This window comes from Clytia hemisphaerica, unplaced genomic scaffold (genome assembly GCF_902728285.1).
Source record: "Clytia hemisphaerica strain Z4C2 unplaced genomic scaffold, Clytia hemisphaerica genome assembly, whole genome shotgun sequence".
NCBI lineage: Eukaryota > Metazoa > Cnidaria > Hydrozoa > Leptothecata > Clytiidae > Clytia > Clytia hemisphaerica.
Window position 1 is genome coordinate 1035051 of NW_027104389.1, and position 14840 is coordinate 1049890.

The window sequence follows — 14840 nt, forward strand, 5'->3', positions numbered from 1 at the left end:
TTCTCAATTTTTTGAACAGAATATAAAGGCTGAATAGCGCATGCATCTCATTATTACATAATGACGTGCATGCATAATTAAAATGCATTTCCGTGCAAAACTGTCGAGAACCTGTTTTTCCAGCTTTTTTCAATCGCTGGAAACTTCGTATATTTTTAATGTAAAGGTTTATACCTGTGAACACAATCTTTGCTTTAAATATCCCTCTTGCGACTCTTAACTTGACAACATCACCTACATGCTTGTGGAAATAGGCACGGGAAGCTGATTTAGGGAGGACAGTATACTTTCCCTCTTCCTCAAACAGGACCAATACGCGGAAATCTAAATAGAAAATGAGATAAGTGTGTCATTCCAATGTTAGGATTTTCACATTTTGCCTTGCATACTTTATGGAAGAAAACGTTTGAATTTCATTTTTGATGTTCATGATATAATCTTTATGCATAAACAAGAGATGTGGCATAAAAACTTGACTTGCCATTATTGTTGGCAGAGGTTAGAGCCCACTTAACCTATTTTGAACTGAAACCCAGGGTTTGAAAAAAGAAACCTTTGTAGCTCCCATTCTACTCTGAAACTCTATACTTTAAATCTGTCTGCCAGTCAATGGGATGAGGGTGTGCTGTTTTTCAAATAGGCTAAATTTTGCAAAAAGAAAGTTACCTGCCCGATCAAAATAAACACTGTAATAACAAAATGACTGCTCCCTCTACCGTCAAAGTGCATAAAACTCTCATTCCCAGACTAAGATTCCTCGAACTTTTCCGAGATCATTCCAGTATTTTTCTGGGCCCATATCAGTGAATACTAGCAATAATATAACAATAGTGTTCAGTTCGAGGTCGTTGTTGTTATTTTCTACCCGCGTAGTTTGATTATTAGCCGCAAATGACCAAATAGTGGTTTTTTCTGACGTTAGTTTAGTCTCTTCGCTTCAATGCAACGACTTCAATCCAATTCCGAGTGGGCCGCAAATGACGTTAATGCCCTATACCCGGGCCGTTAATGATATTTTAGCCCTCTGAAGCCTGGCGCTTTAGGTTCTCAGCGCGGGTATGACAATTTGAGTCACAAAACCTTTCAATACCGCCCGCCGATTGAACCTTTAATGGCTTACTTAATGACCGCTATATGGATAATAATACTTTTTTAAGTGGCAAGTGGAATCTTAGTCAGGGAACTGGAATCTTTTTGCACTTTAACCAGTACGGCACTTTTGTCAAATTTGATGACGTTATTATAGTGACGTGGTCAAATTTAACGACGCTAATGATTTTATGCATCGATTGTGTTAGCCATTTGTCGCTTTTTCCGCGGAACTTGACTTTCTGGAAAACAACCATAGTAAGGTAGAGGCCAGAAAGAGATAAGATAAAGTTCCCCCCGACTCCCAGTGTTCCCATCCATCCCCTTTCCCACCGAAAGGGAAACAAAATCCCTTAGCACTCGAAAAAGCTCCTCAATACCCCTGCAAGGTTTAAAGATGGAATAACCCAATTGCATTCTATGTTTACCTTCTGGTATGTTCACATTAGCACCTTCTCTCAGCCCCTTTGATGAGCGACTTGTGTTTTCTGGGGACGTTCTTTGATTTTTTCATTCCAATAACTTCATAAAAATTAAATTTAGATCCCTTCTAAGCCAATGTAGAGTACCATAATGTCAAAAATTTTCCGTCCCGTCGGCCCCAACCATGATGGGGCCTCCTTAGTCACTATAATCATTTAGCTCCCTCACTTTTAAAACCGATTCGCCGGCCCTGCTAGCTACACGCTTAATATTAACATGTAGACTGGCCTTTAGGAAAAATTCGAAATGGTAGCACTGCAGTAGGTAAGAATTTTTATGGTTTCACATGGCCGGAACCCACCTGGAGAAAGTTATCAGGTTTATCAAAGGATGGTGGTGAAACATGATGGAAATGGAGAAAATGGTATATAGTGGTAGTGATGAAAGTGCAAGTGATCATAATCAAGGTGACACTGAAAGTATAAGCAGCTTGGCTGATGTCGATGACAATAATTATAATCATGAAAATGTAGAAAGGTATCTATTTTTCTTTTCCTTTTTCAGATTTTACTTTAGCTAAGTCAGTCTTTGAGCAAGTCAACTTTGGTTTCTTTAGTCAGAAAACTGCAGTCTACAAGGCGCTATTTTTCAATCTCTGAATTTGGGAATCTGGGAATTTGAAGTAAGTAGACTGTAACTATTTATATAATCAGGAGCAGCCACCGGCTAGGAAGTATGAAATATCTGTTCTTGAGGTTTTTTGAGGTCCCTTTCTCCTGGAAAAAACAATCTGTTCAGTATAATGGACTCCCCTGGATTAGATCATCTGTTCCGGGAAAAAATAAAATGGACTCCTGGAAAATGTATATCTCTTATCTATATAGCTTCACAGAAAAAAACACACACACGTGTACAATATTTCGACGTTTGTCTTTGTCAAGTAATGAAGTCTGTACAAACTGAGGTGGTATTTACATGATTTCTGGCTAACAATATAATCGTCAAGGGAATAAAAAAATAAAAAAATTATTAAAAGAATAAAAGGGTTTGTTTGATAAAAGAAATACTTAGGGAATAGAAATTAAATTTATAAAGGAAAAATTAATTGATAAAAAACTTTATGTACAGGTGTTTAAAAGTGTTAAAAAACAGAAATGATGAAAAATTCTCATGAGAACAAGCTAAAATTAGCAAGGGAGGCATGATGTGCAAGCAGATACTCCTCGACAAAAATTTAAAAACACTATTCTATTGTCTCCAACTAACTTATCTATAGGTGAAGATCAGAGATCTGACCTCAAGGAGAGAAAGTGTTGAAAATACTAAATAAAATAAAGATGAAACATAAAAGGGGGGTTTGTACTTTTACGGTGTGACGGGATTAGCCCTTTTTTAGTACGGTACCGGGTGTGCCAAAAAAAATAGGCCTAAAATTGAAACTTTGACGTAACTTTTTTCAGTTAGAATAGAAACTTGAAATTTTACATGCGTCTTTAGCAACCTATTTTAAAGCTTTCCTCAAAGTTTCATTTGTACAGCTTTAGTAGTTTCAAATATATGGAGATTTTCCTAAAGGATGTGAAAATGTGTTTGTTTATAGACTTGACGTCAAAACAAAAAAAAATTGTCAACCACAGTTCCCTAGCGTTTAGTATCCGAACCGGAGTTGCGTTTGTTTATTTCAGTTTTTGTTTTGGAATCAGAAAGATGCCATTGCAGTGTTATTTTAAAAGATGACATTCTATTGCAAAATGGTTTCACTTACTAACGTTCAAGACAACAGGCATTTCTAACCATTACTGAAGAAAAATCGCCACAAGACAGATTGAAGAATGGCACCTCTTTCTGACGAAGACAAGGTGATTATCAGACATTATATCGAGAAAGGATATACAGCTTATGAGATATGGAAACAGAACCCAGAAAAGAACTGGCATTATTCAAAAGTTAAACGTGCCGTCAAGAAATTTAAAGAGTATGGGACTATGGAGCGAAAGAAAGGATCTGGAAGACCAAGAAGTGCCAGAACTGCTGAAAATGAAGCTTTTGTTGAAGAAATGATCTGCTCGCAGGAAGAAGAACCTGGGACACACGCTTCACCAAGAGAAATCGCTAGAGAGCTTGAAATCTCTCATTCCTCTGTACGCCGAATCGTTGAAGATAAAGGCTACAACCAATTCAAACGTCTAAAAACACCACAGATGAACGATGCAACACGCAATCGTAGAGTCGATCGAGCTGTTAGTCTTCATGAGAAGTTTGTAAAAAACCCGAGGATGATTGAACGCGCCATTTTTCAAGATGAAAGTGATTTTCCACTCCAGGTACCGTTGAATAGCCAAAACGATCGAGTTTACCACAAAGGCACAAAGAAAGACGTTCCTGATGAAAACCTTTTCCATGAAAGCAACCACCAATCAGTAAAAGTTATGGTGTCAGCTGCACTCACCTGGCATGGTGTTACGAGGCCGATTTTTGTAAAACGAAAAGGATTGAAAGTCAACGCCAAAAACTACAAGAACCATTTGAAACGTGAACTCTTTCCAGCAATCGAAAAAATCTATCCAAGAAGGGACTGGATTTTCATTCAGGATGGAGCTTCATCGCACACCAGCAACATTGTCCAAGACTTTTTGCAGGAAACCATACCGAGACGATACCTTAGGAAAGATCAGTGGCCTCCAAAGAGTCCCGACAGTAATCCCTTAGATTACTATTTTTGGAACGAAGTAAAACGCAAGGTGTACCGAGGAAGATTGAAGAAACCTTTTGAAACAGAGGAGGAAATCATCTCTAAGATCAAGTCTGTTTGGAAGGAATGCGCGTGAAACCTACCTGGAATCAGAAAATCTATGAAGCAATTTGTTAGTCGTGTTCGCACTGTTGGTGAATGTAATGGTTCCTCAATTAAGATGCATTATTCGTGAACTCAAATCTCGGATTTACTCATTATATTTTTTGTCTTTAGTTTTATCATCAAAAGTACTGCTTTGTAAAAAGTGAATTTATCTTCAGAGAAAAGGCTGACGTCAAATCTATAAACAAGCACATTTTCACATCCTTTAGGAAAATCTCCATATCTTTAAAACTGCTAAAGCTATAAGAATGAAACTGTCAGGAAAGCTTCGAAATAGGTTGCTTAAGACGCATGTAAAATTTCAAGTATCTATTCTAACTGAAAAAAGTTACGTCAAAGTTTCAATTTTAGGCCTATTTTTTTTGGCACACCCGGTATTACGGGATTTGACGAAAAAAGAGACGGGAAAACGGTATTTTAAAATCAGACGGTGACGGTATTTAGGTACATTTTTGCCCTGTACAAGCCGGTGTGACGGTGTTAATATTTTTTCAATTTTTGGGATTCCAGGATTCAGCAAAAATTTTGACGGGAAAATGGTATTTTGAACCCCTACAAACCCCCCCATAAAAAGGCACTAATATTTTTATAATTATCTCCATCACAGAGCCTATTTGAGATATTTTACTAACTAGCCCATATAAAAAATTTAAACCTTTATTAGTTGAATGTATGCCTTTTTAATACTCAAATATAAAAAAAATTATAAAATTTTAACTTGGTCATTAGTCAAAAAAGTCATTAAAATTGATTAGCCTCTGCGATGGAGTGCAAGGCTGAAAGCCACATGAATATGGTTCATCCTATAAAAGGAAGTTCATTCTATGGTGGCCTATCTTGAAGTGAAGGTGGTTGAACAAAATGTTTTTGGCATATTGATGTAACTGACTGAAAGAAAATTTTTTTGTTGCTAATAATCATTGTGAAAAAATTAGTCTGTTGCTTAAAAAAATCCAGTGGACACAGTTATTGCTAAATAAATTTAGTCCTCGAATCAAAATTGATGACTATTTTCCCTCCTCCCTTCATCTGATGTTGAAAACACTTATTGTTTTATTTGACTTCTTGAAAAATAAAGTTTGGTTCTCATTTTTGTTTGTATTTTGCTCCTTTTTTCAAACACTTGCATTAGTTTTGTTCAATTTTATTCTATTATTCTATCATTATTAAACTTTAAAAACAGTCAATGTGAGGAAAACCTATGTTAAAGGTTTTGTTTTGATTGAAAGGTCTGATGATGCTGATGTAGTAACAAAGTGCGACAAGATTAGAAAAAGGTTTTGAAAAAATGAAAATACATTGAATAAAAAAACATTCCTCAAACAAAGGGACTTTTACAGATACTCTTTCGAATGTTTTTATGTTTATAATAAATAGAACGTTTTCTATCTTATAATCAAAATATTCGATTGCAAAGTTGCTCGAAATCAACTTTGTTATTTTTTTTGTTTACAAAAGCAAAAGAATGTGAGGTCACATCCCGAAATAATTTTCATCTTTCACTTGTTTACAGGATGTCGTTGCATAAAAAAGTAGCTTGTTTATCTGGCTCTGCATGAAGACACTGCCTAAAATAAGCTCCTTTTATTCCCATAGAATACCTTTAAGGACGATAATCTTGACAATTTTTAAGAAGAGCCATTCAGCACACACGATTTAAAAACTTACAACCGTTTGTGACGAATGGCTTTTTAAACGATTGTTCAAAAGCATTCGCGGAAAACGGGAAAGCATTCTTCGCGTATGGTTTTATATCTTTAAAGTTTCTAAAGCGTTCTTCACGAACGGTTTTCTTTAAAAACCGTTCTTCACAAACGGTTTCCCGTTCGTGACGAATGCTTTCATAAAAAAAATCATAAGCATTCGTCACGAACGGGTGGCCCGTTCGTCACGCATGGAAAAGCGTTCGCGTTCGCGTTCGTGTGTCCGAATTGAACGCTTTCTGACGCAGTAGTGCTTAACGTTTCCAAATCCAATTTCATCCTATTCTACGGTAGACACAACAAACTCAAGGATTTTGACTTGTCTATTTCAGGCGAAAAACTCAAAAGTGTCAACAGCTGTAAATATCTAGGAATCATATTCGATGAGAACTTCAACTGGAAAGTCCACCTAAAACACGTAAGTACAAAACTGAAGCAAGGGGTAGGTATGCTTCACACAAGGTAGGTCGTTTTATCTCTAAGAAAAATCTTATCTCTCTCTACTATGCATTCGTTCAATCCCACCTAACCTATTGTATATCCTCGTGAGGTGAGCCTGAAACATCTGGATTAACTCAAATCAATAAAATTATTGCTAAATGTCATAGATTTATTAACCAAAAACGTAACGATGGAAAGTCCATCGACGATAATAATTTACATAACAACACAATTAACTTCAAGCCTTTAAACATCCACAGCTTATTTAAACTTGAAGCATGCAAGCTTGTACATAAATATCTAAATAATAAATTAGATAAGTCATCCATTGATCTATTCACTCCTCATCCACATCCTCATAACATTGAATATGCTGCCAGGTGCGATGACAAAAACAGTGTGTCACCCATACACTATGATCAAGTTGATTGTCCTGTTATGTACCATGCACCTCTAGCATGGCAGTATCTTGCGTGCCATAACATAGCTAAATTATCTTTACATTCTCTTATTTCTCACCTAAAAAAGAACTTATTTGAAAGACAGTAGATTTATGGCCTAATTGGACTTGAGTCCCGAGCGGCGTGTTTGTAATACTCTCGGGTACCTAATGGCCGCCCCCACCGGTAATTAATTTTTCGAAAATTTTCCACTACCCATATTAATTCAGTCCCGAATCTAGCCACATATTTAACACGTTCGGGACAGTCCCGAATCCAACCTTTTTGTTATCAAAATCGGGACCGTTCCGAATACAATCTTTTCGTTAGGAAATACGGAAAAGTTCCTTAAACTGCCGAAACGAAGATTTTTTGTATAAAAATTCAGATATACACGACTAAATGCAACCACATAAATATTAGTTGACGTAATCTTGTACTTTTCGATTTTAAAACATAAACAGAACAATAATATAAATATTTCAAAATAAAACTGCTGAATATAATAATATAGCATCTAGAGTATAAAAATAGATCTTCTGTATTTATCCTTTTAATGTAGTAAAGCTTCTTGGCAAATATCTCTGGGCTTTCCGCTGAAGTAAAACCGTCTCTTATGATTTTTGAGTAGTAAAACCATTTGTATTTGTTCTTTTCCATCCCATGAAACAAATCCAGTATTTGCCTTTCCCTTGCAGTTATTGTCGAGGTTTGCTTTTTTACCGAGTGCAAAGAAGACAAAATCCACTCAGCGCAAACGATCAGTGATACGCCATTACCTAAAATGTGTAGTAATTGTGTTAACATCCACACGGTACATAAAATTTATCGATTAGGTAATTATCGAGCAGGCACATCTGTATTTGTACAGAAAAATTCTGAAAATCATTATAATATAATCTGACATCCCAATCCCCATGAAAACTAAACAGCATAACTTCTTTGCATTAAGGATGATGAAGCAGACAAATACTTTAATGGGTCTATACCAACGGAGTACAAGTAAAAGCTAGGACAAAAAAAGTTTCACTCACCTAGTAAAAACCAAAACAGTTTTGCTACATCACCATGACCCAGTGGTTTCTTGATAAATAGTAGCCTATAAGAACACGGCCACGTATTGACATGAGGCAATAAGTCATTGCTTATTACACGAATCATGCCCAATCTCCACTCATTCACCTGAAACGTCAACATATTTTGAACTTTGTAAGTGAAACCATTGAGTTTTTCTTCGGTTATGCAATCATAGAAGTTGAGACGTTCCATGCTGAATGTAGTTTCCGAAATGTAAAGTACAGCACACGTGGAAAAAAACAATGCATTTATATACCATCATGCATTTCAAATGGAAAGGTGCCGAATTTGAAAAGGGTCTGGGAATAATGAAGCGAACCACATCGGAGACATAAATAAAAAGGGCATAACATGGCGGAGAAAAAAAGGTAGAGGAAGGTCGTGGGAGCTTTTAGAAACAAACATGATAGAAAGAACGTTGCTGAATCAGTGGAATTCAGAGACTTAGTTAATCCTTATAATTTTTACAACTTGATGCAAGATGATAAATTCAACGATTGGATGCGTAATAAAGGGTTGCTACCTAAAGGCCGTTGGTGCGAAAATTGTGACGGATGGGGCTCCCCTAAGAAGCGCATGAGAAATATATCAGGTGAAACTTTCCGATGTAAAAAAACAAGAACCATGAATTTTCCATAAGAAAATATTCCTTCTTGGACAACGCCAAATATACGACACAAGACATTATGTCATATATATTAGAATTTTCACTTGGATCTACCATGAAACGAGGTTCGTACGTGTGTGGCATTACCTATGGTAAAACATCTGTAGACTACAGTAAACACATCAGGCAGATATTCATGCAATATGTATCAACAGTGCAATACACCACAAAATTTAGAGGCATTATCGAGATCGACGAGAGTTTGTTTTGAAGAAAGGTAAAAGACCATCGAGGCAATGATAGAAACCCTAAGGTGTGGGTGTTTGGTAAGTTATCATTTATAACAAATTGACATTGTCCGGAAGAAGTTTGTCTAAATGTTTTCTTTTCTATTTAATTTTTGTAGCGGCTAGCTGAATTAAGGAAAAAATGACGTTACATTCACAACATCCAAACTTTGTTTTATAGGAATGGTTGAGCGTGAGTCCAACAGAATCATGTTGTACCCTGTCAAAGATCGTGAGGAAAAAACCCTTGTGCTACTGATCAAGCGCCATTGCGAGGAGAACTTGATAATTTATTCTGATGGATGGCCTGCGTACCAAAACCTCAATGACCACGGTTATAGCCATTTTTCTGTTGTACACAAAGAGGGCTTTACCGCCACTTACAAAAACGATAACACGGGAGAAGAAGTGACTGTAAACACAAACAAAATTGAAGGTGCTTGGGACCATGCAAAGAATCATTTCCGAAAAATTTACGGTGCCAGTGCCAGAACTTTTTAGTAAGTATATGTTTTATCCAAAACAAAAGCAAGGTTTAGGGAATGAATAATGAAGACACAGTAGAGAGAGAGTAATGATTATATTTCCTACTCGTAATGTCATCAGGTTTCGTGGTTATTTTAATATTTTGCTACAATTGCTATTAATTACTTTAGCGGTTATCTTTGCGAAATCATATGGCGTAACCATCATGTTGGCAAGAACGTTGTAGCGGAATTACTAAATCAAATAGTTGAAATTTACGATGTGGAAGAAATGGTAACCAAATTCACATATGAAAACAAGATTTGTTTCAAGACATAGATGATGACAACGATTCTTTGTATATGTTCGTCGACAACGAAGAATACTTAGGTAAAATAAAGTTTGAGAAGAATTCTTCAATACTGTAATTGGTTTATTCTGGTCCAAGGAATTTGTAGTGGATATTATTTCTTGTGTTTGCAGAATATCGATGTTACCGCGCTGGTTAACTCGAACATTGAGCCCGAAGCACCTCACTTTGAAACACCATCCATTGCAACCCATGATGTAAGTTTCAATACAGTTCCATCGTTGAATGCGCAAAGTTCTTCCAGCAACGGAAACTTGAGCCCCCCCCCCAGTCGTGAATTTACAACGCACGAAAAAGACATCCAACCATACTGACGAGACTGTGCCATACAACTATGCCACGTTGTTTGACGTGGTGGAGGAAAATAAAAGTTCCAAAACAGCAAGCTCTGAGAGAGGAAAAGAAAAGGTAATGATTTATTAAAAGTAAAGGAATATTGCCGTTCATGTTCTAGCGTGTCCAACTTCAGAATACTATTTTCCATTGAATATTGTGACGATCTAAGTTATATTGAAAAAAAAGATACTATTTGTGATAAGGTCAATAATTTGTGATAATGGGCAAGTTATTCATTGCTTTTTATAAAAAACTCATTTTTACTCACTCTTTCAGGCTACCACTTCCAAAGTCAACAACAACGATGAAATGAACGATCAAGAAGATTCCTAATTGCTTGACTTGTCATTGAAAAGCCAAAAGGAGTAACCACAATCACTACAAATGCAAAAGGAAAGGTAACAAAAAGAAATTTTACTGTAAATCATGAAAAATGTAGCTAGAGCTAATGAAATCTAGCAAATTTCTAAATACATTTTTAAATTGTAAAATGAAATGCTTATAATTATTATTATGAGACAAGAATTTTTCAAAATACCATCATAGGCCATCGTTACTTACCGCAAATGAAACATAAGCGTAGATAAAAAACCATCGAGTGCGCAGGTAGAAGACATCTCTGATTCGGTCATTGAACAACCAGCCATGGAATCCAAGAAAGCACCAAGTAAAAATGGAAAAGAGAAGGTAATAAGTTTCCAAAAAGATAGAACCTTTGTTGAAGCACTTTTTTTAAACAGAAAGTTCTGAAAACTTGCTTTTATAACAAACGGTATTAATTAAAAGAAGCCATATGACTTCGTCAAAATTAGATATACATAGAAGCGAGACAGATATTCCATTTCCAATCGTTATAAATTTGTTATGTTTTTAAGCAACAAAATTACGTGCGGCATTAAAACGAAAGCACGTGTACATGCCAGCAGACTGCAGCCTTGTAAAAATGGGCAATAAAGAGGCATTGAAATATGCTGGTCTAACAGAGAAGGAATTTATCGCCAATATACATACCTCTGAGACTGGAAATGGTACAACAACCAAATCTGCAACCTCAACTCCAAGGCCAGGTCCTTCTGGCATGACGCTACGCCAAGGAAAAAAGGCGAAAAATCCTAAATACCTAGATTTCATCACTTCATTCGACACCACGTCGGATATGGACGATTTTGTTTGATTTCATAAGTTCTATATCATACAACGAGTTCCTACACACCATTGTAACTTTTCATACTTTTTTAATACATTTTTGGAATCACATTACTATTAAAAGAATATCGTTATTTACATTAATTGCTTTCCCATGCACAAATAATTGTAATTGTATATATGTATGTATGTGAACAGTTTGCGATTAAACAGAAAAACATTTCTTTGACATATTCAACACTTGTATTTTTTACATTGCATTAACGGTCGCTTTACAATGATAAAATTGAATAGTACTAATGGTAGAAAATAATTGTCTTTACTTTTAATGACAAACTTTACCTAGACGAATAAAAGTTTTTAAGTCCTCCGAATTTCTTGAAGAAAAGATATAGATATACTATGCGTATTATTGCCCCTACGTCATTCCGAATTCTTTAGATGCACTCTAACAGAGCAAATATTTAAAGAGACATGCCGAATACATTATGTAGATTTATTGTCCCAACAAAGTGTTTCGCCTTCTTTATAAACATTCGAAAGGGTATTTTTTTAAAGAAGGTGGAATACTATGTTAGGGCAGTAAGTCCAAAGTAGTGTATTCCGCCTTCTTTAGAAACACTTGAAAACGTATTTTTTTAAGAAGGCGGAATACTATGTTAGGGTAGTAAGTCCATAGTAGTATATTCCACCTGCTTTAGAAACACTCGAAAATGTATATTTTTAAAGAAGGCTGAATACTATGTTAGGGCAGTAAGTCCATAGTAGTGTATTCCGCCTTCTTTAGAAACATTCGAAAGGGTATTTTTTAAAGAAGGCGGAATACTATGTTAGGACAGTAAGTCCATAGTAGTGTATTCCGCCTTCCTTAGAAACATTCGAAAATGTATTTTTTTTAAAGAAGGTGGAATACTATGTTAGGGCAGTAAGTCCAAAGTAGTGTATTCCACCTGCTTTAGAAACACTCGAAAATGTATATTTTTAAAGAAGGCTGAATACTATGTTAGGGCAGTAAGTCCATAGTAGTGTATTCCGCCTTCTTTAGAAACATTCGAAAGGGTATTTTTTAAAGAAGGCGGAATACTATGTTAGGACAGTAAGTCCATAGTAGTGTATTCCGCCTTCCTTAGAAACATTCGAAAATGTATTTTTTTTAAAGAAGGCGGAATACTATGTTAGGACACAACGTCCATAGTACTGTATTCCGCCTTCTTTAGAAACATTTGAAAGAGTAGTTTTTTAAAGAAGGCGGAATACACTGTTTGGATTTTTGTTCCAATATAGTATTTATTGAAATAAGGCAAACCGGGAATAAAAATTATATACTTTTACTTGAGTCCGGAATTCAACCTTTTTGTAAATCAATTTGGGAACATCCCGAGTCAAACCTTTGTATAGACGGATTCGGGACCGTCCCGAACTGGACATTTTCAAGACAAGCTATAATTAGCCCGTATAAATAAAGATCTGCCCCACACTTCCCGGATTTTCAAATTCAAGCCGCCATATCCATCTTTTCAGTGACTGAGTCAAAATATGTATTATATATACTTTTACTTGAGTCCCGAATTCAACCATTTCGTAGGCCAAATCGGAAATTTTAATTTGGTCCCGAATCCAGGCATTTCGTACGCAAAATCGGGACTCAAGTAAAAGTATATAGTATAAATCAAACCATCGACCAATTTTTTTCATCATCGATTTCGACTTCTTTTGAGCGGGACTCAAGTTAAATTAGGCCAGATTTATCCTCAACTTGTGCTAGTTGTTTTGTTTGTTTGTTTGTTTGTTGTTTTTATATATATTTTTGCTCTATATTCCATTTGAATTTAGAAACTTGTGCAATTGAATTTTACAACTTAGGGATTTGTACTGATGAGTGGCTTAGAAAGCTCGCTATTTATGAGCTCCAAATTTTAGAAAAAGTGACCCTTAGAGAGACTTTTTCGAAAAATTTTCTCCGATTTTCAAAAATTTCCTACCCTTAGTGAGACTTTTTTGTAATTTTTGGACCTACCTAAGGTAGTCCTTTAAATTAACCCTTGTCCGTTCGTTCGTCCGTTCGTTCGTTCGTCTGTTGCCAGCTTTTCTCGGGATTGGCTCATTAGTTTTTTCTAATTTTTTGCACAATGATGCAAAATGGCAATGCCCAAAATGTGACGGAGCCCGATTTTTGAAAAATAAATTTTTCCGGCCGAAAATGGCGGAAATATGCCGGAAAAACTGGTTTTTCGGCATTTTCTCGAGATTTCATCATTAGTTTTTTCTGATTTTTTGCTCAAAGATGCGTATTAACAATGCCCAAAACATGGCCTAGTCCGATTTTGAGAAAAAATTTTTTCCGGCCGAAAATGCCGGAAATATGCAGGAAATCGCCCGTTTTTCTGGATTTTCATTGGACTTTTCCATATAATTGGTTGTTTTTTCATTCAAAAACATTATCAATAGCAATGCCCACCATCAAGCATGTTTCAATTTTCAATAAAATTGATTTTTGAAGCCGGAACTATTTTAAAAGTCGCCGGAACAACCTATTTTCGCCGGAAAGACAGTATTTCGTGAATTTCTCGAGCTGTACTTTATATATTTTTATGAAATTTTGCACACTGATGCAAAATGTCAATACCTAAATTGTGACGGAGCCCGATTTTCGAAAAAATTCATTTACGGCCGAAAATGCCGGAAATGTGCCACGGCGATTTGTAATCGGATTTATCGGATTTAAAAAATGCCCTTTTTTGGTCGTGAAGAAAAATTTACAATATTAAACGACAAGATCCTTCTTTTATCCGATAGGGAAGATAAAAACGAATATCCAGTGAAAATTTGAGAACTTTAGCCCTTCCCAATCGGGAATTAAATTGATTCCGATTTTGAGGGATCTAAAGCGGGATGAAGCGGGATTTTGAGGGATCTAAAATCAAACTTTTCAAAAATTTCCCGATTTTAAAAAGTTTTTATCAAAATAAATTTTGTTTTCAAATAGTTTTACGTATGGGCATTATTGACTCAAAAAATGGGGCCGTTTAAAAAAACAGTAGTGCACTTATTACAAAAATAAACTTTTGGTTTCCCCGATTTTTAAACATTACTCTAAAGATCGCCGTGTGCCGGAAAAACTGGTTTTTTGGCATTTTCTCGAGATTTTATCATTAGTTTTTTCTGATTTTTTGCTCAAAGATGCGTATTATAAATGCTCAAAACATGGCCTAGTCCGATTTTTGAGAAAAAAATTTTTCCGGCCGAAAATGCCGGAAATATGCCGGAAATCGCCGTTTTTCTGGATTTTCATTGGACTTTTCCATATAATTGGTTGTTTTTTCATTCAAAAACATTATCAATAGCAATGCCCACATCAAGCATGTTTCAATTTCAATAAATTGATTTTTGAAGCCGAACTATTTAAAAGTTGCCGGACAACCTATTTCGCCGGAAAGACAGTATTTCTTGAATTTCCGAGCCTGTACTTTATATATTTTATGAAATTTTGCCACTGATGCAATATGACAAATACCTAAAATGTGACGAGCCGATTTTCGAAAAACATTTTTTTCGGCCGAAATTCTGGAAATAGGCCGGAAAAACGGGTTGGTGTAATT

At 35.7% G+C, this 14840-nt stretch overlaps 1 protein-coding gene across 1 annotated transcript; it reads left to right on the forward strand.

Annotated features, from left to right (window-relative positions):
* Positions 1-3344: 3344 nt before the first annotated feature.
* On the forward strand, positions 3345-4340 carry LOC136819555 (uncharacterized). The gene has a single exon (XM_067075790.1). The coding sequence runs from the start codon at positions 3345-3347 to the stop codon at positions 4338-4340; it is 996 nt and encodes a 331-aa protein (XP_066931891.1).
* Positions 4341-14840: the final 10500 nt, after the last annotated feature.

What these genes read in the sequence shown, in the direction of transcription:
- LOC136819555 (XM_067075790.1), top strand. Translation starts at nt 3,345, where the DNA reads ATGGCACCTCTTTCTGACGAAGACAAGGTGATTATCAGACATTATATC.